General features: G+C 43.2%; 1 protein-coding gene across 2 annotated transcripts; it reads left to right on the forward strand.

Annotated features, from left to right (window-relative positions):
• The first annotated feature begins 1,068 nt into the window (after positions 1–1,068).
• On the forward strand, positions 1,069–22,570 carry LOC103346525 (zinc finger protein 624). 2 transcript variants are annotated; one of them, XM_070065678.1, is made up of 4 exons: positions 1,069–1,158; positions 9,842–9,985; positions 13,520–13,615; positions 19,827–22,570. In XM_070065678.1, exons 2-4 carry the CDS (start codon positions 9,916–9,918, stop codon positions 20,432–20,434), a joined length of 774 nt encoding a protein of 257 aa, XP_069921779.1. In that variant the 5' UTR covers positions 1,069–1,158; positions 9,842–9,915; the 3' UTR covers positions 20,435–22,570. The 2 variants fall into 2 exon arrangements, with proteins under 2 accessions (XP_069921779.1, XP_017195470.3); XM_017339981.3 differs by lacking the exon at positions 1,069–1,158 and having other exon boundaries at positions 9,473–9,985.
• Positions 22,571–22,699: the final 129 nt, after the last annotated feature.

Below are 22,699 nucleotides of genomic sequence, written 5' to 3' on the forward strand. Positions count from 1 at the left end.
GAACATCTTTGGGAGGATATTATTTTGCCTGTCACAGCTGGTAATGAATTTTGTCAGGTTCCTATGACTGAAATTTTTTACTTGTACCCCCAATTTTTTGGCCATTCTTTTAGAGTAGATCTGCCCATGATAAATTATCTTTGTTTTCCATTATCTGAGAATGCTTTGATTCCTATGTATCTTTTCATAGAAAAATCCTATGTGTATTTTAATAGAGAATTCTGAGTTGACAGTTGTTTTCTTCAGTGCTTGAAAAACATTCCACTTCCTTTTGGCCTCCCAGCTGTCTCATGAGAAATCTACTGGTATTTGAACGTGTTGTTGCTGTTACTTGCATGGCTTTGTCTCCTCTCTTGCTGTTTTCAGGGTTTGTCTTGAGTTCTCCAGGGGTTATTATCTTTCAGAGCGGATTTCTTTGTGTGTTATCTTGCTGGGCATTTTGTTACCTTCTTGAATTTGTGGATTCATGCTAAATTTGGGTACACTTTGAGTATTATGCTAACCTGGATGTTACTTAAACCTCGGGTTTATAGCAAGCCAGCCTCACCTGGCACCAGCCTGGTGGGTAAGAAAGTCACTTACCTGTCTGTGGCTGAGAGTGGAATTCCAAGCTCCGGACCCGGCCTCCCTTGGCAGCTTTGGGGAGGGGGAGTCCCTTGTTAGTGTTGAGCAGGGATAATATTTCAGGCGCCCCAATAAGCCACCGCTGATAACACCTTGGCTGGGAGTGGAGGAAGCTCATTATTCCTGCTTCCCACAGGGCTCCAGTTGAGATTGAGGAGAGGTTCAGTATCAGCAGGTGTCTAGGCTTTGCACACGCTGACATAACCGCTGCAGTAACTAATCTGTTCCACAGTCAGGTGAGGGTGGAAGTCTGGGTTGCCCATTCAGCTTCTGAGGATCAGAGAACAGGGTGTTCAGCTGAATTACAGAGGTCCCCCAAAGAGCAGGGTTAAACACAGTCAACTTCCTCACAAAGGCTGCTGTAAGGGGGCGGAGCCACACGTGTGGAGGATTCTGGGCATTGCAGTTCCAGTCCCGCATTGGCGCAGGCGCACTGGCTTGCTTGGCATTTCGCCCACCGAGTCGGCGCCATTGCTGGAAGCGTTCCCGCCCTGCTCTGAGAGCGTCCTCGGTTGTCCTCAGTGAGACCATCAGGTAGTCCTTGCCCTGGCGCCAGGCCTCTTTCACTCTCCACTCCTCCTTAAGCGGTTGGCTCGCGGAGGCATCGGGGGCGTGGCCGTTCGCTCTGGCACCCCGGACCTGGGGGCAGACCCGGGCCCGCCCACCTGTGAGGGACATGATTGGGGCTGGGCAGCTCACCAGGCACAGTCTCTGTCTGGGCATCCCTCGCCCTGGGCTCCTGCTCAACCGGGTCCCGAGCCTCCTCTCCAGGGTCGGGAGTCCTGCCGGGCTCCAGACGCGGGGCCTGGGCTTGGGCTGGCCCTTCCTGGAGGGGAACCCAGAGCGGGTTAAGGAGTGAGGATGAGGCCGGCGGGTGGACCTCGGTTTCCCTTTGGGCAGCCTGTGCCGCTCTTCCTGGTGGGCCCATTTTGGGGGCATTTCGGAGAATCACGGGTACATCACCTGTCGCCCCCCGTGAGCTGACGGTGGCATTCTTGGCCGCTGCAGGCTGCTTCAGGAATGTGGGGTCCTTCATCGCTCTTAGACGACCGCACCGACTTGGGGTCTAGACAAGCGAGGGAAGTTTCTCCTCCTTTAGGCTCGTTCCACACTGTGTGTGGCCGCTTCTCACTGTCCACCTGGACCATATAGAACATGAGGAGTGGGAAACACAGCCCCTGAGGTCTCAGGAGAGTTTTGGCTTGGTCACCTGCAGCCTTTTCTTCCTGTGGGTATGTTGCTATCGACTGATACAAAGCTGAATAATACTGACCTTTAACTAGCATGACATTTTCTGCGTCTACAATTTTAAATGTGCTAATTGCACAGCCTGGTAGTGAAACATATTTTACAAGCATAATCTACAGAGTGTGTTGCCAAGTGAGACTTGATTCATCTTTACAGATCTGATTATTTAATTGGAAAGGCGGGGAAGACAGACACTCCCCCAGATGCCTGCTAGCACTATGGCTGGGCCAGGCCAAAGCCCGCAGCTCAGAACTCAGTCCAGGTCTTCCACCTGTTGTCTGCTAGGCTGCACGTCAGCAGGAAGCTGGAATCAGGACCTGAGACTCAAACCCAGGCTCTCAAATATTGGTCTCTGGTCTCCCAAGCAGCACCAAACACCTGCCTCCAGTTACAGAATATTTTTAAACAAATTATCCTTTGAGAAGTTTATTTTTATTGGCATGTTTTTAAATGTTTATTATAGGCCAGTGCCGCGGCTCACTAGGCTAATTCTCCACCTTGCGGCGCCAGCACACCTGGTTCTAGTCCCAGTGGGGTGCTGGATTCTGTCCCAGTTGCCCCTCTTCCAGGCCAGCTCTCTGCTGTGGCCATGGAGTGCAGTGGAGGATGATGGCCCAAGTACTTGGGCCCTGCACCCCATGGGAGACCAGGAGAAGCACCTGGCTCCTGCCATCGGATCAGTGCACTGCGGCGGCCATTGGAGGGTGAACCAATGGCAAGAAGGAAGACCTTTCTCTCTGTCTCTCTCTCTCTCACTGTCCACTCTGCCTGTCAAAAAAAAAAAAAAAGAAAGAAAGAAAAAAATGTTTATTATAGCCTCTTTTTTCTGTTTTGTTTTGTTTTGTTTTTTTCCTGCTTTAGCCAGTGGCTTCTAGATTTCATTATTTAGAGAATCAGATCTTTGCTTTGTCACCTGTTTTTTATTTGCTTTTTTTTTAATTCATTAGTTTCTTCCTTTATCATTTTTACCTCTTAGTTTTCTTATGGCTACCTTGCTAAGTGTTTTTCTTCTTTATTTTGAACACATAATGCTTTTGCTCTTTGCCAAAATCCTACCTGAAAGTATTTAGGGATATAAATTCAATCTCCTTAAAACTTTGGCAGCAATCATGTATGTCTAATGTATAATACTTTCATTTCCTAACTCACTGGCAATTAAATTTTAAAATTTTATTTTTGACTTAGTAGCTACTAAGGAGTACCTATTTTAAGTTCAAGGCCAAAAAAAATTCCTCTGGTCCAAACTTCCATTTACATTTGTATCCTATTGCATCATGTTTAGAGAATGTACTCTATTCAATTTCTTTTTATTTTTTAAAGATTTATTTATTTACTTGAAAGAGTTACACAGAGAGAGGAGGAGAGGCAGAGAGAGAGAGAGGTCTTCCATCCATTGGCTCATTCCCCAATTGGCCACAATGGCCAGAGCTGCACTGATCTGAAGCCAGGAGCCAAGAGCTTCTTCCAGGTCTCCCACATGGGTGCAGGGGCCCAAGGACTTGGGCCACCCTCCACTGCTTTCCCAGGCCATAGCAGAGAACTGATCAGAAGAGGAACAGCCAGGATTCAAATCGGAGCCCATATGGGATTCCGGCACTGCAGGTGGTGGCTTTACCCACTACACCTCAGCACCAACCCTAGTTTCTTCTTTTTGATTGTAACTTTTTCTTTGTGGTCTGTGGCAGATCTTAGCAAATGCTCCCTGAGTGCCTGAAAATAACTTTTAGATGTTAGTTTTATTATATTCACATCTGCTTAACTTCTGTATCTCTAATGTTCTTTGCATTTATGACAGTCTTGCTTTATGTATTTTAATTCTTGCTTTTCAGCAAAGTACTGGTTAACTATTGCAAGTATCATTCAGATGAGGTTCTGATTGGCATAGTCTATATTAAAATTAGATTTAGTTCTGCTCTATTTATAGGGCAAGCTGTTAAACCTTATGGGGAGTAAGGTACCCATTCATGGCAGGTGCAGAGTCAGTATGTTTAAGCATAACAGAGTCCCTAAATGAGGGAACATTTAATTACACAAGTTAGAGTTTTCCAAAACTCAATACTTGTTCTTTCAGGGCTGATGTGGTATAGCTGGTAAAGCTGCCATGTGCAGCACCACCATCCCACGTGGACACTGGTTTGAGTCCCAGCTGCTCCACTTCCAATCCAGCTCCCTGCAATGCACCTGGGAAAGCAGTGGAACATGGCCCAGGTACTTGGGTTTTGCTCGGATGTGAGTGACCTGGATAAAGCTCCTGGCTCCTGGCTTCAGACTGGCCCAGCTCCTGCCATTGCACCCATTTGAGTGAGCCAGTGAATGGAGGATTCTCTCTCTCTCTCTCTCTCTGCCTTTCAAATAAGATGAATAAATCTTTGAAAAATATTTTTTCTGTCATTGCCCTTTTGTTCCTGAGTCTTACGGTCCCATCCTGGAAGAATTTGTGTTAACAGTCTCTACCAGGGGGTATAAGGAAAGGTTATACATCGGGTGCTTCTGATTCTTGAACCAGATTCAGCAGTAGCAAGTTACCTCCTTTATACAGGTGGAAAAGTAGAATCAGTGCCAGGCACATCTGAACAAGATCTCCACCACCCTACTCCTCCATAGTATAAAACCTTGAATGGGCATGTGTCTTCAATATAAAAAGACTACTCAATGCTTTGTGCATTGAATTCCACTTTATTTTCTATTATTCTTGTTATCCCTGTGTCTTGTTTATTTTGATTTGCCTTATGTAGAAAGAGAGATTAAAAATTATTTGAATATGAGATTAGAGGGGGAATGTCAAGGTATCCAGTATTTAAATTTTGAAGTTGTGGTGTTCACTTTAGTGAAACTGCAGTCTCTGGAAATTTTAAGAAATTGACTCAAGGTCAGTGTTGTGATGTAATGGGTAAAGCTGCTGCCTGCAATGCAGGCATCCCATGTGGGCACTGGTTTGATTTCTGGCTGCTCCACTTCCAATTCAGCTTCTTGCTAATGGCCTGGGAAAGCAGTGGAAGATGACCCCAGTCCTTGGGCCCCTGCATCCACATGGGAGATCCAGATGAAGCTCCTGGCTTCAGCCCAGCCCAGCTCTGGATATTGCAGCCACTTGGGGAGCAAACCAACAGATGGAAGATATCTCTCTCTCTCTCTCTCTCTCTCTCTCTCTCTCTCTTCTAATTCTTTCAAATAAAACATAAATATTTTTTAAAAATTGACTTTTCACACAAAAGGAAGGAAAAAGATATTCTTGGAATATTTCTTTGTTTAATGAGAGGGTGACTGTGTCAAAGAAACATTGAATTTTCTTCCACTTTATACAGCAAATTGATTTAGTGGGAAAGGTATGAGCTTTGAAATTACATTGATTAGGGCCTGGCACTGTGGTGTATTGAGTTAACTCTCTGCCTGTGGTCCACTTTTGACCCAGCTCCCTGATAATGGCCTGGAAAGCAGCGAAGAATGACTCAAGTGCTTGGTTCCCTGCATCCATGTGGGAGACCTGGAAGAAACTCCTGGATCCTGGCTTAATCTGCCAGTTGCAGCCATTGCAGCCATTTGGGGAGTGAACCAGAGGATGAAAGATCTTTCAGTCTGTTTCTCTCTCTCTCTCTCTCTGTAACTGCCTTTCAAATAAAATAAATAAATCTTTTAAGGAAAAAAAGAAAGAAATTACATTGATTAGAAGTCATGTATCTGCATGACCTTAAATATGTAGTTTCCTTATTGTAAACCTCTCTTGCCTTATATATGGAATATAAATATAATCTCCGTTGGCTTGATGTGAACATTAAATGATAGTTTTTTTTTTATCTTAAGATTTATTTAAAGAGAGGGAGAAAGAGAGACATCTTTTTTTTTTTTTTTGGACAGGCAGAGTTAGAGAAAGGTCTTCCTTCCATTGGTTCACTCCCCAAATGGCTGCTACTGCCGGACGCTGTACCGATCTGAAGCCAGGAGCCAGCTGCTTTCTCCTGGTCTCCCATGTGGGTGCAGGACCCAAGCACTTGGGCCATCCTCCACTGCCTTCCCAGGCCACAGCAGAGAGCTGGACTGGAAGAGGAGCAACTGGGACAGAATCCGGCACCCCAACTGGGACTAGAACCTGGGGTGCCGGCACTGCAGGTGGAGGATTAGCCTAGTGAGCCACGGCGCCAGCTGGAAAGACATCTTTTATACACTGGTTCACTTCTCCAAATGGCCACAATGGCTGGGGCTTAGCCAGGTGGAAGCCAGGGATCTCCCACATGGGTGGCAGGGGCCCAAGTACTTGGGCCACTTTGCACTACTTTCCCTGGTGCAAGCATGGAGCAGCCAGTACTTGAAGAAATGCTCATGTGGGATGCTGGTGTCACAAGTGGTGGCTTTGCCCACTATAAAATAATTCCAGCCCCAAGAGTATTTTTTAAACTCTGGTGCCAGCTCTGTGGCTTAGTAGGTAAAGCTGCTTCCTGCAGTGCTAGCATCCCATTTGGGCAGCAGTTCGAGTCCCAGCTGCTCCACTTCCATTACAGCTCCCTGCTGTGGCCTGGGAAAGCAGTAGAAAGGTGGCATGAGTCCTTGGGCCCCTGCACCCACATGGGAGACCTGGAAGAAGCTCCTGGCTTCAGGTTGGCTCAGCTCCAGCCATTGTGACCATTTGGAGATGAAAGACCCCTCTCTCTTTCTCTGCCTCTCTGTAACTCTGTCTTTCAAGTTAATAGATAAATCTTTAAAAAAAAAATCTTTGTACAATGTCTGGCCTGCTAACTGTAACTACCTGTAATAGTATTAAAATCTTGAGATCTGGGATGGGCATTAGGTGTAGCAGATAAGATGCCTGGAATGCCTGCATCCGATATTGTAGTGCCTGGGATAAAGTACTGGCTCTGTTCTAGGTTCTGGCTTCCTGCTAATGCTCACTCCAGGAGGCAGCAGGTGATGGCTCAAATAATTCAGTCTCTGCCACCCATATGGGAGAGAGATTGATTTCCTGGCTCCCAACCTTGACCTGGCCCAGTCCTGGCTTTTGCAGGCATTTGGCAGTGAACCAGTGGTTGACATTCATTCATTCATATTCTCTCTCTCTCTCTCTCTCTCTCTCTCTCTCTCTCTGCCTTTAGAATCAATTTTTAAAACAATTACAGAAAATAATTATTACAACAGATTTCAAGATCTCTTGGACCAAAAGTCTTTGGTCTTCTCTCATCTTGAACATTACTCTTGTGTTCCCTTAGGTAGATCATGCTCACTTGTATCTGAAACTCCCTAGTGATATTGGTTTGTGTGACTTCCTGTCTTCTGCAGATATGTCTTTGCCGGACTCGACTCTTTCTGGAGAGGGAAACACAGAAGCAGAGATCATGGCTGCTGTAGTTTTTTTTTTTTTTTCCATTGGACCTCTGGTGTGTTAAGGTTTCCTCTGTTTCCAACCTGCTGTATTGATTTGCGTGTATTCTACTTCTGAAGTTTGGGACTTTGCCTCACCCAACCCTCTCTGGAAACTACACCTAACAGTTTGACACAGGAAATTTGGGTTCATCATGGTAAAATACAATCTATTAGAAGATTCACTTTCCAAAAATTCACAGCTACTGGCTCCAGCCTGGTGCAGCCCTAGTTGTTGGAACACTTGGCAAATAAACCAGCAGATGGAGATATCCGCTAAAATAAAATAAACAGTAATGTTTTTTTAAAAAAATTAAAAATAGATCTTTTTCTTAAAGAATCTTTCAGTTGGGACATTAGTGTTAGCTAAGTTGTTCAACAGAAAATTCATGAGAATAGATTTAAGCTGTTACCCAATTATAGGTGGGATTTAACTTGTCAAAAAGTATTTGTGAGGGTATCCTGGTGAGAAGAGAGCTTACAGGCAGGCTTTGAAGTAGTGAACAGTGACTAAGCTACTGAATCAAGTTGGAAAGCTGTAAAGGACAAGACTAGAAATTAGATGTTATGTTGAATATTTTAATTTTACCTAAGGACATTCAAGTGTATATGTGCTTGGAATAGGTATTAATCTGATTTAAAAAAAGTGTTTTAACAGTGACTTTGAAATACAAGTTTTGTAAGAAACACTTGATCAGTAGTTCTATGTTGGTTTAGTAATGTATCATAGCCTGGTCACATGCATCCCTAATTTTCAGAGGTTAAGGCTCATATCATTATTAATTTTTTAAGGTTTATTTATTTATTTGAAAGTCAGAGTTACAAAGAGAGAGAAGAAGAGGCAGAGAGGGAGAGAGAGAGAAAGGTCTTCCATGCAATGGTTCACTCCCCAATTGGTTGCAACAGCCAGAGTTGTACTTTTCCAAAGCCAGGAGCCAGGAGCTTCTTCCGGGTCTCCCATGCAGGTGCAGGGGCCCAAGGACTTGAACCATCTTCTAGTGCTTTCCCAGGCCATAGCAGAAAGCTGGATTGGAAGTGATACAGCCCAGATTCAGACCAGTGCCCATATGGAATGCCGGCACTGCAGGTGGTGATTCTACCCACTACTCTACAATGCCAGCCCCAGCATAATGCATTCTTATTTCATATTGTTAAAGCTAGTTCTTTCCCTTGAACATGAAATATTTCATGAGTCTGTACTGAGACTTCAAGTTCAGAACCATGGAGTTTTTAACCTAATCTCATCAGTATTATATTTATATCCTCCTCTTTATATCTTTGTTCTCCCATACCAAATTGATTAGTTTTTAGGAACAGTGATAGACTAATTTGCTTTATCCAGCACTGCACACACAAAAGTTACAGAATATCATTTCTACTTCTACTACCAATAAGATTGCTTACTGAAAATGTTTTGTTTTTGTTACTGTCTTTGTTTTGGAGTTCTTACTCAGAGGTACAGAAAAATTACTGTGTTAAAATCACTCAGAATAGTTCCTCTCTGATAAATGGGTATGCTATTCCAGCTGGTTGTAGTCTACTAGATTGCTTTCTTGAAGTTTAATCCTTGTTTTAAAACAATATAAAATATTTCCACAGTTCAAAAGTCAAATATACGAAACAAGAAATATTCCAAAGAGCCTAGGTTCTATTTCAGTTTTCTCTACTCTGTTTCCTCCTTCTCTCAGTAGTTCATCATTTTTTTTGACAGGCAGAGTGGACAGTGAGAGAGAGACAGAAAGAGATAGGTCTTCCTTTGACATTGGTTTACCCTCCAATGGCCGCCGCAGCTGGCATGCTGCGGCCGGTGTGCTGTGGCTGGTGCATCGTGCTGATCCAAAGGCAGGAGCCAGGTGCTTATCCTGGTCTCCCATGGGGTGCAGGGCCCAAGCACTTGGGCCATCCTCCACTGCACTCCTGGGCCACAGCAGAGAGCTGGCCTGGAAGAGGGGCAACCGGGACAGAATCCGGTGCCCCGACCGGGACTAGAACCCAGTGTGCCGGTGCTGCAAGGTGGAGGATTAGCCTATTGAGCCACGGCGCCAGCAGTAGTTCATCATTAAAAATACTTTGGACTCATTCTTCCATTATTTATACAAGCATTTGTACATATTTCATATCCTAACCAAAGAACTGCCCCCCAAAGTCTCATGTGTTCTTTTCTGTCTCAGAGCTTATAGCATTTTGTATCTGTGATCAATCTAGAACTGAAAGAAGATGATCTTTTACACAAGTCAGGGTTTTCTGAGATAGCAGGTTATTTGGGTAGAAACGACTAGCTGTAAACAAATATTTTAAAGACTTTCTAGAGAAGGAAGAAGCCATGCTGTTTGCCTCCAGAAAGTATAGTAGGATCAATATGTAGAGTTTCTAGAAAACCAAATTTGAATTTGGTAAAACTACTCGCAGATGGAACTCCAAAGATGGAATAGGCTTCCTTGTATGGTTTTAAGTTCTTATCACTGGAGAGATCTATATGTCCTATAAGGATTAAGCAGTTAGCATACATAATCATTTGGTGATTCTAATTTCTGGAGTTTTTCTCCAGTTTTATACATGTTATTCTGCCTAACAGGGATGATAGTATAGTCTCTGGGTGATCACGATTTATTTATTCTAGGAATCACTGACTTTTAAAGATGTGGCTTCACATCTTTTTAATGATATGACTTCACATTGGAGGAATGGAGATTGATGGACCCTACACAGAGGAACCTGCACAAGGATGTGATGCTAGAGAATTACAGGAATCTTGTCTCCCTGGGTAAGGTTAATTCCTCTTATATGTTGATAAATTTTCCCCCTTGACTCAGTTTACTGAGGATACAGAGCTTCTAAAGTACCTAACTGAATTTTAGTTTTGAGTTTAGGTGTCAAGCTCTCTGAATCTTTAGAGAACATTGTTGGTCATCGTGCTGTTCGTCATTCTTAACTAAATGATCTACTTATTGTAGAATAATAACTGCAAGGGGTCTTCAGAAAGTTTATGGAAATGTGTATTATGACAAACTACATGGATTTCACATTTTTACACCAAAATAAGCTCATACTGACTTGCTGTAACATGTCTGAATAGGTTCTAGTTTGAGGATAAGACATCAGTTTGAAAGGAGATCCTAACAGAGCACCTGAATTCTAAATTCTGCTGAAATTGAAACAAAACAAACATCATATTTATGTTGAAGCATGGGCTGGAAGAATGATGAAATCATTTATGCTTATTAAAAGTTTTCAGGGGGGCTGGCACCACGGCACAGTAGGTTAATCCTCCATCTGCGATGCCAGCATCCCATATGGGTGCCACTTGTCATCCCCGCTGCTTCTCTTCCAGTCCAGCTTTCTGCTATGGCCTGTGAAAGCAGTGGAAGATGGTGCATGTTCTTGAGCCCCTGCACCTGCATGGGAGACCCTGAAGAAGCTTCTGGCTCCTGGCTTCTGATTGGCTCAGCTCTAGACATTGCAGCCATTTGGGGAGTGAACCAACAAAAGGAAGACTTTTCTCTCTGTCTCTTCCTCTCACTGTCTGTGACTCTCCCTCTCAAATAAATAAATAAAATTAAAAAATAAAAAAAAGTTTTCAGGGACAATGCCTCCAGAGAAATCAGTTTACTAATAGAAAACTCATTTTAAGAAGCAGCAGGGTGATGTTAAAGATGAACACATTAGCAGCAGGCAATCCATGACAATTTGTAAGGGAAAAATTAATCTTGCTTGTGCTTTAATTAAAGAGACCTGACAGTAGCACAACAGTAGCCAGCCCTAAACATCCCAATTGCCTCAGTCTGCCTAGCTCTGACTGAAAAATAAAGTGGAAAAGAATTTCCACTTGATCCCCCAGATCAGCCCCAGATAAGAGCAGAGACTACCATAGAAAATTGTAAAACTGGATCAATTTCTTTCGAGAATTGTAAGAGGAGATGAAACATGTCTTTACCAGTATAATCCAGAAGGCAGAGCACAGACAAAGCAATAACTACTGAAGGTGGAAGTGGTCTCATCAGAGCAAAGGTCATGGTAGCCAGATTTTGGGGGTGCTTAAGGCATTTTGCATGTTGACTTTCTCTGAAAGGCTAAAGAACAATAACATCTACTTATAGCATGTTTTTGAGAAAGTTGGTCAAAGTTTAGCTGAAAAACCATGCAGGGAAGCTTTCCCAGAGTGTCCTTCACCACAGTAATGCTCCTCCTCATTCCGCTTGTTGAACAAGGGCAGTATTGTGAGTGTTTTTAGGGAAAACATCAGGCATCCACCTTACAGCTCCTTCTGACTTGTTTTTGTTTCCTAATCTTAAAAGATCTTAAAGAATGCCCATTTTTCTTCAGTTAAAAAGCTACAGTGATGTGGTTAAAATCCCAGAGCCCTCAGTTCTTTCATGTTGGACTAAGTGGCTGGTATCATTGTTTACAAGTATCTTCAACTTGTAAGCTCATGTTGAGAAATAACATTTTATTTTTTGTGTCTTTTAATTCCATTTATCATGAACTTTTTGAAGTCCTTTCAATATGTTTTTTTTTCTTTTTGGAATCTAGTTCCAAAGTTTATTCTCATCTGTTCCATAAAGGAATTATCAGTGCTTCTAAAAAGAAAGAAAACAAATGTGTCCATTTTCTTTTTAATTAATAATTAATTTGAAAAACAGAATGAGCGAGAGGGAGAGAAATCTTCCATCTACTTGTTACTCTCCAGATGTCTCACAGCCAGAGCTGGACCAAGCTGAAGCCAGGAATCCAGAACTCAGCCTAGGCCTCCCACATGGATGGCAGGGACCCAACTACTTGAGCCATCACCTGTTACCTCCCAGGGTGTACATTGGAAATTGAGACAGAATTCAAACTCAGGCCTCTGATGTGATGTGGGTGTCCTAAGCAGTATCTTGACCACTATGCCAAACACCTACAACCATTTTTTTAAAAAATATTTATTTATTTATTTATTATTTATTTGAAAATAAGAATTCCAGAGAGGCAGGCAGGGGCAGTCTCCCATTTGCTGATTCACTCCCCAGATGACCTCAACAGGTGGAGCTGTGCCAACCTGAAGCTAGGAGCCAGGAGCTTGCTCCAGGTCTCCCATGTGGGTACAGGGACCCAAGGACTTGAGCCATCCTCCACTGCTTTCCCAGGCCACAGTAAAGAGCTGGATCTGAAGTAGAATAGTCAGGACCTGAACCAGTGCCCATATGGGATGCTGGCACTGTGGGCGGAGGCTTTGCCCACTACGCCACAGTGCTGCCCCCCCATTTTGTGTTTATTTGAATTATTCCCATGATTCATTATCACATGAAACCATAGTATTAAGCTCTCTTGAGATAAATACCTTTATAATTCTCTAGATTGTTACTGTACAATAGAATGTTCTGCTATGATAGAGAGGCTCTAAGCCTCTGCCTATTGCACTGGAATTCCATATGGGTGCCAGTTCATGTCCCGGCTGCTCCTCTTCAGATCCAGCTCTCTGCTATGGCATGGGAAAGCAGTGGAAGATGACCCAAGTCCTTGGGCCCTGCACCCATGAGGGAGACCTGGAAGAAGCTCCTGGCTCCTAGCTTTGGATCAGCTCAGCTCAGGCCATTGCAGGCAATTAGGGAGTGAACCATTGGATGGAAGACCTCTCTGTCTCTCCCTCTCTCTCTCTGTAACTCTACCACTCAAATAAATAAAAATAAATCTAAAAAACAGAAATCTGTGGGGCTGGTGGTGTGGTGCAGCAGGTTAACACCCTGGCCTGAAGTGCCAGCATCCCATATGGGCGCTGGTTCAAGACCCGGATGCTCTACTTCCTATCCAGATCTCTGCTATGACCTGGGAAAGCAGTAGAGGATGGCCCAAGTCCTTGGGCCCCTGCACCCACATGGGAGACCCAGAGGAAGCTCCTGGTGCCTGGCTTTGGTTTGGCACAGCTCCAGCCATTGTGGCCAATTGGAAAGTGAACCATCAGATGGAAGACCTTTCTCTCTCACTGTGCCTCTCCACTCTCTGTGTAACTCTGACTTTCAAATAAATAAATCTTAAAAAAAAAAAAAAATAGAAACCTGTATCTTTGCTAGCCTATATCACACATTCAAGCCACTTGTGGCTTTTGAGCAGTTCAAATTTGCTCCACCTAAAGAACTGGATTTTTAATTTAATTTAAAGTCTAGTTTAAACTGTCATGCATTGCTATTAGCAACTGTATTGCACAGTGCAGCTCTGTATCTTTCTGTAATAGCCACTCTATGTAGAAAATTGAGAACTGAGACTGAATTTGGCAGTAGTTCTCACAACATCAATCAAATCCTATTTATTTATTTTTGAACAGGGCTTGCAGTTTTCATACCAGATATGAAATCTCATTTGGAGAATGGAAAAGTACCCTGGGCAGTGCTGAGAGAAATTTCAAGAGGCCCCTATCCAGGTAAATTAATCAGAATCAAGAAAAAGGTTTTATTTCAAATAATATCACTGGGGAATGTTCAATGGAATATCTGAAATATTTTGGGGGGTACCTCTGCTCAATGTTGTCTCAAAGCAAAAAATCTCCCCGCACCCTGCCCCATCCTCTTCATCTCTGCCTCTCCTCTCTGTTCCCTACTTTTGGTTTCCTATCCCACCTACTCTGCTTTCTTAATTTTCAGATTTTTTCTTCCTTTTTATTAGAACATGCACAAAATATCCCTATCACTTTATCCTTTCCAGTTAATTCTGTTTTTCTGATTTGTTTCACCATTATCTGGCCTTCCTTCATTTCCTAAAAATGTTTTCTTATGCTAACCTTATTTCTTTAAGCTAAAATGCTTCTTTTAAGGTAAACCTATTTCAAACTAGAACTTAAGTTTTAATTTTTCACTTGCAAGCCTGCTGAAATTTTGAGGGGATCTTTCTTCCCTCCAGTTCTTAACTAATTGAGAGTACAAACAAGAAATGAATCAGTTGAGAATCAAAATGCAGTACCCACTTAGTATTTAATGCCTTTTTGTTTTGAGACAAGCTGGAGAACATGAAATAGTAACTGGGATGGGGGTGAAAGTGTTTCCCTCAGATCAAGTGGACAAGGGCAGCTTCTGGAGATGGGACATTTAAACTGGGCCATGAAAGGTCAGAAGCAGCCATCCTGGGGAAGTGGAGAGATCATCTTGCCAGGCAAAGGGAATAGCAATGCAAAATACCTGATAGGAAAAGGATTATAATACATCCTAAATAAGAAGGGATTTGCTGCTATGGAAACTCAAGGGAGGGGGAGACTGGTAGGGAGTAAAGCTGGAGCTGGAGGGAAGCTGCCCCTGCAGGGCTTTGCAGATGATGGTCAGGAGCTTGGGTTCTAATCCAAGTGAGTGCAGAGCATGGAAAAATTTCAATGAAAGACTATTAGGAAACAACTCTGATTGAGTGACATAAAGCAGGCTAGGTTAAGAGGTTGTTCAAACAGTCTAGGCAAGAGATAGTAACTTGGTTAGGATCATGGTCTTGGAAAGACAAGTGGATTCTAGTTCTTATCTTTCTTCATGGTTTTTTTCCTTAAAGTCTGTTTTGTCTAATTTTTTTTTGACAGGCAGAGTTAGACAGTAAGAGAGACAGAGAGAAAGGTTTTCCTTCCATTGGCTTACTCCCCAAATGGCTGCTACAGCCGGTGCGCTGCGCCGATCCAAAGCCAGGAGCCAGGTGCTTCCTCCTGATCTCCCATGTGGGTGCAGGGCCCAAGCACTTGGGCCATCCTCCACTGCCTTCCCAGGCCACAGCAGAGCTTGACTGGAAGAGGAGCAACCAGGACAGAATCCAGCACCCCAACTGGGACTAGAACCCAGTGTGCCGGCGCCACAGGCAGAGGATTAGCCTAGTGAGCCACGGTGCTGGCCATGTTTTGTCTAATATTAATATCACTAAAACATCTTCTTTTTGGTTATTGTTTTCTCTGCTGTTACCTCTTTTCATCTTTTCACTTCTAATTTTTATGTATTCCTTTTATAAACAACATTCATTAATTTTATTTTTTAAGATTTATTTATTTACTTAAAAGTCAGGGTTACACAGAAAGGAGAGGCAGAGAGGTGGGGAGAGAGAGAGGTCTTCCATCTGCTGGTTAACTCCCCAGTTGGCTGTAATAAAGCTCCTGCTCCAATCTGAAGCCAGGAGCCAGGAGATTCTTCCTGATCTCCCATGCCGGTGCAGGGGCCCAAGGCTTGGGCCATTTTCTATTGCTTTCCCAGGCCATAGTAGAGAGCTGGATGGGAAGTGGAGCAGCCAGGACTAGAACCGGTGCCCATATTGGATGCTGGCACTTCAGGCCAGGGTGTTAACCTACTGCAGCACAGCACTGCCCCCCCCCTTCTTTTAAAAAAAAAGATTAATTTTATTTATTTGAAAGAGTTACAGAGCGAGGTAGAGACAGAGGTCTTCCATCCACTGCTTCACTCCCCAATTGGCCAAAACAGCTGGAGCTGAGCCAATCGGAAGCTGAGCTGATCTGAAGCCAGGAGCCAGGAGATTCCTCCAGGTCTCCCACGCAGGTGCAGGGGCCCAAGGACTTGGGCCATCCTCTACTGCTTTCCCAGGCCATAGCAGAGAGCCAGATTAGAAGAGAAGCAGCCTGGTCTAGAACCGGTGCCCATAGGGGAGTCACTTCAGGCCAGGGCTTTAACCCGATGGATGCGCCACAGCACTGGCCCCTGTTAATTTTTTAAACCAATCTGACAGTCTATGTTCTTTGGAGTGTTTCGTCCATTCGCAACTAATATGCTTACATCGTATCTAGCTCTGCCATCTAATTGTGAAAGTCTCTTGCCTATTCTGTATTCTTTTTCCTTCCATCCATGCCTACCTTTAGATGTACTACCTCTTATTGTTCTTTTTGTTTCCTTGGTAATTATTAGTCAGTTGCTAATTATACAGTTTTTAATTGTTTAGTAATTAAAACTGAGATTATAGCATGCCTTCTTGAATCAACAATTTAATACAAGTTTCTCTCCTCTCCAAGATAGAAGGAAATTATAATAGCTTATTCCATTTACCTTCACTTATACTTTATTGAAGTTATATATTTTAATTTTGTATATCTCAGATCTCATCAGATGATATTATTATTACTTTATGTTTATTTCTATCATTCCTTTATGTTCACTTTTTTTCTTCATTTCTGAGCTTTATCTGGGATAATAAACACACATTAGCATTTCCTTTTGTTCAGGTATTCTTTCAAAGACTGTCCTTTGGTTTGGTTTGGTTTGGTTGGAGTTTTTTGTTTGTTTTTGTTGCCACAAAAGGTCTTTATTTGACCTTCTTTTTTTTAAGATTTATTTATTTAGTTGTTTGAAAGTCAGGTTACACAGAGAGGAGAGGCAGAGAGAGAGAGAGAGCTCTTCCATCCAGTGGTTCGTTCCCTAATTGGCTGCAATGGCCAGAGCTATGCTGATCCAAAGCCAGGAGCCAAGAGCTTCTTCTAGGTCTCCCACATGGACACAGGGGCCCAATGTCTTGGGCCATCTTCCACTGTTTTCTCAGGCCACAGCAGAGAGCTGGAAAGGAAGAGGAACAGCCGGGACTAGAATTGGAACCCATATGGGATGCCAGCGCTTCAGGCCAGGGCATTAACCTGCTGTGCCACAGCACCGGTCCCCGTCCTTCATTTTTGGTGGATATTTTTGATAAGTTAAGAATCCTGGGGCCAGCGCTATGGTGCAGCATGTTAATTCCCTAGCTTGAAACACTGGCATCCCATATGGGCATTGGTTCAAGACCTCGCTGCTCCACTTCTAATCCAGCTCTCTGCTATGGCCTGGTAAAAGCAGTCGAGGATGGCCCAAGTCTTTGGGCCCCTGCACCCATGTGGGAAACCCAGAAGTAGTTCCTGGCTCCTGGCTTTGGTTCAGCACAGCTCTGGCCATTGAGGCCAATTGGGGAGTGAACCAGAGGATGGAAGACCTCCCTCTGCCTCTCCTCTCTCTGTGTAACTCTGACTCTCAAATATATAAAATAAATAAATCTTAAAAAAAAAAGAATCCTGTGTTCCCAAGTATACCAGAGTACTTCAAACAGTTTGTGGAATAATAGAATTAAAAGATAAGCTTATTTTGGTGTAAAATTTTTTTTTGAAATCCATACTTGTTTTTTCTTAATTGTCTTTTCCCATAGACTCTCTCTATATATTTTTAAATATTATCTATTTAAAAGGCAGAATTACAGAGATAGAAAAAGATCCATCTTCTGGTTCACTCCCCATGTAGCTGCAATGGCTGAGGCTGGGCCTGTCCAAAGGCAGGAACCAGGAGTTCCTTCTGGGTCTCGCACCTGGGTGTAGGGGCCCAAGCTCTTGGACCATCTTCTGTTGCCTTCCCAGGTGCATTAGCAGAGAGCTGGATCTAAATCAGAGCAGCCAAAACTCAAACCAGTGCCCATATGGGATGCCAGTGCTGCAGGCTGGGGCTTTAACCCATTGTGCCACAGTGCTAGCCCCTCCATTTGGTTTTTATTTTGTACTTTATAATTCTTTTTAAGATTTGTTTATTTACCTGTTTTGAATAGCAGAGCAACAGAGGGAGGGAGAGACAGATCTTCATCTGCTGGTTCATTCTCCAAGTGGCTGCAACAGATAGGTATGGGTCATGCCAAAGCCAGGAGCCAGAAATTCCTTCCTGGTCTCCCACACCAGTGGCAGAGGCCCAAGCACCCAAGCAACCCTGCACTGCCTTCCCAGGCATGGCCCTTGTGCTTTCTAATTCTTTGATGAAATTATTAATATTTTCTTAATGCTTTTGAATATTGTTGTCACCAGAGAAAAGGCCATGGAAGCTGTTGGGTTCTTGTCTTCATGCAAGAAAGAATTAAGGCATGAGACAGCAAAGTGATAAAGTTTTATTGGGGATAGGGCATCCATCAGAATGGAAGGGACAGATAGAGTGCCCAGTCACTCAAACTGGGGTAGAGTGAGGTTACATGGTTGAGTGGAGAGAATATACCTGGCAGGCCAGGCCAGGCCCAGCCAGGCAGATGGCTCAGCAGAGAGGCAGAGGGCTGAGCACACAGTCCATTTGGACTCCCTAGGTTTTTAAGGGAGTCTGTTTACCCACCTCCCCCTCTCCTCCAAGACGAAAGAGGGAGAGTCCTGACTGAAGGATTTGCTAGGTGAAAATTAACAAATTCTTCCCCAGATTTGCTGGCTGGAGCAGAGTAGAGAGGCTTCCCTTAGGGGTCTGTGAAGGTTTTATTGCCTCATGTTATCAGTCAGGTAACCCATTTGGTCCTGAGGAGAGAATACTCCTGGGAGCTTTCCTTGTGAGGAAGAGCTGGGACTACCTGAGCAGGACTTTGAAGTGCAAAATACTGGGCTCTGGAGCTTCTGCAGTAGGTGCTGGTTTTCAGGCCTTTCTCACAAACACAGGCTAAATTTCTGCCTTCCTACCTAACATTGTTATGGTTATTTTAAAGTTTATGGATTGGGGGGGTCAGTGTTGTGGCATAATGGGTGTAAGCACCTCCTGCAGTGCTGGCATCCCATATGGACTCCTGTTCAAGTACTGGCTGCTCCACTTCCAATCCAGCTCCCTGCTAATGTGCCTGGGAGAGCAGCAGAGGATGCCCAAGTCCTTGGGCCCTGCACCCACATGGGAGACCCAATTGAAACGCCTGGTTCCTGGCTTCATCATGGCCCAGCCCTGGACATTGTGGCCATTTGGAGAGTGAACCAGTGGATGGAAGATCTCTCTCAATCAATCTCTCTCTCTCTCTCTGTAACACTGCCTTTCAAATAAATTAAGTAAATCTTTTAAAAATAAACAATTTTACAGATTAATTCTAAAGTTTATGGTCATTAAAATATATAGATTGATTTTAGATATGTCCCTATTATTTCTTTTTGCCTTTTTTCTCAAGTGACTTTTGTCTCCTTGTGTATGCCTATTTTGGTTTTCAAGAATTGGCTATTAAAACCTATAGCAGTAATTTGAAATTGTGTATTATATAATCTTTTCCCACCAAGAAATAATATTTACTTTTGATTGGCTGCTGTATTAGGGGTTCTATCAATCCTCAGCTACTTTGATTCAATTGGAAATTTAACTGAGCTGATTATTCCTTGAACAACCTGCTCTGTTTTTTTTTTTATTCATCCTGTCCTTAGAGCATTTCACCTTGAAGTTCCAGGCAAACCCTGTGAGTCCCAGGGATGACCCCTTTGGTCACCCTATATTCAAATCTGTCTTTCCATATGAGGCTATTGAAAATTCTTAACTATTTAGCCTCACACATTTCATGGAGAATTTGCAGGCATTGGTCTCCCATCACCACTGCCTTTAGGGTCTGCATGAGGCATAAGCTGGAGTCAGGTGTCAAATGCAGGTACTCTGATGTGAGATGCAGGTATCTTAACCAGCTTCTTAACCACTAAGCTAAATGCTTGCTCCATGGATTTTTTTTTTTAATAGGAGAAAATATCACTGAATGAGCCAATTTGATTATTTGCTCAACCACCTTCCCTTAACCCTACCTTTTTCTTCCTAGAAAGTAAGGTCAGTTTACGGCAATTAAAACCAAATGTTCATTTACCAGTCCATTTTTCACATGATTTATCTCACTTAGTGAGATTTCTTCAGCTTAGGAAGTAGAAGTTATTTGATTTTCTCTTTTTCCCTCCCTAGACTTGGAAACTAAACTTACAACCAGGAATGCTGTACTAACAGAGGATACTTCTGAAGATTTATCACAGGAAGCCATAGTAGAGAAACTCACAGAAAGTGGCCTATGGGATTCCAGAATGGGAAGATTATGGACATGGAATGACAGGATTTTGAGATTGCAAAATAGTCTGGAGAGTCACTTGAGTCAAAAGATTGTTACACAAAAGAAAATGCCCACTGGTCAAAGAGGCTTTAGATTTGGATCTGTTCTTTTTCCAGAACCAAAAGTTGTCACGGAAGAGCCCCACAGAAAATTCCAAACACAAGAGGAAGGGTTCACAAAAAATTTGGATTTGATTACAGATACCCACTTGGGGAAGGTAATTGGCAAGGATCCAGAAGACATCAAATCCATAAGGCAGACTTCAGAACTCACTTTGAGGGAGAAATCATTAAAAAAGAAAAACCCTATGAATGTGGCACATGTGAAAAAGCCTTTCGCTATAGGTCATTCAACATCAGAGAACACACCCAAAGAAAAACCTTATGAATGTAGTGAATATAGGAAAGTATTCAGCCAGCTCTCATATTTTATCATAAAAAATTCACACTGGAGAAAAACTCTATAAATGTACTGAATATGGAAAAGCCTTCATTACTACTCCAAATGGCCATTAACCTGTGAGAAGATTTGAACCCAAGTAGTACTCAGGGAAACGCAGACTAAACTTCCAATGAGATCAAGCTTCCACTCATGGAGATAGAAAAAAATCAAGAGATCTGTTGCTAATTGGACTTGGGGGACATGTGTATTTTTGTTTTTTTGCTTGTTTGTGAGGAACTTTGGTTTATTTTGGGAAATGTCACATTTAAATGTCAAAAAAGTATTTAAGTGTTTTGTTTAAAAAAAAGATTTATTTATTTGAAAGAGTTACAGAGAGAAATAGAGACACATACACACAGAGAGAGAGAGACATCTTCCATCCACTGGTTCACTCCCCAAATGGTCACAATGGCCGGAGCTGAGCCGACCAGGAGTCAGGAGCTTCTTTCGGGTCTCCCATGTGGGTGCAGGGGCCCAAGGACCTAGGCCATCCTCCGCTATTTTCCCAGGCACCTTAGCAGAGAACTGGATTGGAAGTGGAGTGAGCAGCCCATATGGGATGCCAGCACTGCAGGAAGAGGATTAACCTAGTACACCACAGGGCCAGCCCCTAAGATGTTTTCATAAAATTAAGGGAACAGCTTATACAAATAACCATGTATTCTTACCTAAGTGTTCTAGCTTGTATTTGTACCAGCAGTCCAGCAATGCAAACTATTTAAAATATACATATTTATCCTTTGACCTAGAAGATGCAATTTTGAGAATTTTTCCCATGGAAATAAAAATAATATCAATGCATAAGAATACAAATAGGGCCAGTGCCATGGCTCAATAAGCTAATCCTCCACCTAGTGGTGCCGGCACACCAGGTTCTAGTCCTGGTCGGGGCGCCGGATTCTGTCCCAGTTGCCCTTCCAGGCCAGCTCTCTGCTGTGGCCAGGGAGTGCAGTGGAGGATGGCCCAAGTGCTTGGGCCCTGCACCCCATGGGAGAGCAGGAGAAGCACCTGGCTCCTGCCTTCGGATCAGTGCGGTGCGCCAGCCACAGTGGGCCGGCTGTGGCGGCCATTGGAGGGTGAACCAATGGCAAAGGAAGACCTTTCTCTCTGTCTCTCTCTCTCTCACCATCCACTCTGCCTGTAAAAAAAAAGACAAATAAATAAGAGTGTTTCCTGAAGTATTGTTTAGAGGGAGAGGGAGAAAAGCCCCATTTGGAAAAGTAAGCACTCATTACTAGATAAATTGTGATAAATCCTTATTTTGAAGCTCATGAGGATAATTTTTAAAATGAGTTCTGTCTGTACGGGAGAACTTCATGATAGTTCCACAATGTTTTGGTAAATAATTGCTTTATAGCAGGAATGTATATACACAAGGTTCCATTTTTGTTAATGATTATAACACGTATTATGTACTTCTGTGTGTATGAGATTGGATGTGCATGGAGAAAACAATGGAAGACTATACACCAGGTATCAATACTGGTTACCTTGAGGGAGAAGAGATGTGGGGAGAAGGGAGGAGGAGAAGACTGGAAAAATGGAAACATGCAAATGTAGCATATGGTGTAAAACTATGCAATATTCTATATTTATGTGAACTTTGAAGGGACGAATGAAGTAGTCTCTGAAAACTTAATGATGGTTGTTTCAGGGTTGGTGGACTATCAGGTACTTTTTGTTTGACTTTTCTGTGTGTGTAAGTTTTTCTTTACAATTAGTAGGTAATATTTACATAAAAAATGAATAGCATCTTTCTTGTGAAGCAAATTTATTTGACACCTACTGTGTCCCAGGCACTCCTATAGGTGTTGCTTATATATAGGTGAGGGAAGGGTACTCTAGGGTCTAAAAGCATGAGAATTGGTTCTAATGTTGGGTAGACTCCCAAAAACTTACCCAGTACTTCATTCCTTCCACTCCCTGAATTTCATCTGGAGGAAGTAGTGAAAAGTTCAAATGAAAGACATGCCCCAAAATATCTGGAACTTTGTACAGGCTGTAGACCAGAAGACTACAGTCTCAAAAAATAGTTCCAGGGGCTGGCACTGTGGTGCAGTGGGTTAACACCCTGGCCTGAAGGGCTGGCATCCCATATGGGCACTGGTTCTAGTCCCAGCTGCTCTTCTTCAGATCCAGCTCTCTGCTTTGGCCTGGGAAAACAGTAGAAGATGGCCCAAGTCTTTAGGCCCCTGCATCCCATGGGAGACCCAGAAGAAGCTCCTGGCTCCTGGCTTTGAATGGGCATGGCTCTGGCCATTGTGGCCAATTGGGGAGTGAACCAGTGGAT

This window comes from Oryctolagus cuniculus, chromosome 1 (genome assembly GCF_964237555.1).
Source record: "Oryctolagus cuniculus chromosome 1, mOryCun1.1, whole genome shotgun sequence".
NCBI classification, from domain to species: Eukaryota; Metazoa; Chordata; class Mammalia; order Lagomorpha; family Leporidae; genus Oryctolagus; species Oryctolagus cuniculus.

Coding starts and splice junctions, on each gene's coding strand:
- LOC103346525 (XM_070065678.1), top strand. CDS start 9,916: ATGGACCCTACACAGAGGAACCTGCACAAGGATGTGATGCTAGAGAAT. Junction 9,986..13,519: donor CAGGAATCTTGTCTCCCTGG/GTAAGGTTAATT, acceptor ATTTTTGAACAG/GGCTTGCAGTTTTCATACCA. Junction 13,616..19,826: donor TTCAAGAGGCCCCTATCCAG/GTAAATTAATCA, acceptor TTCCCTCCCTAG/ACTTGGAAACTAAACTTACA.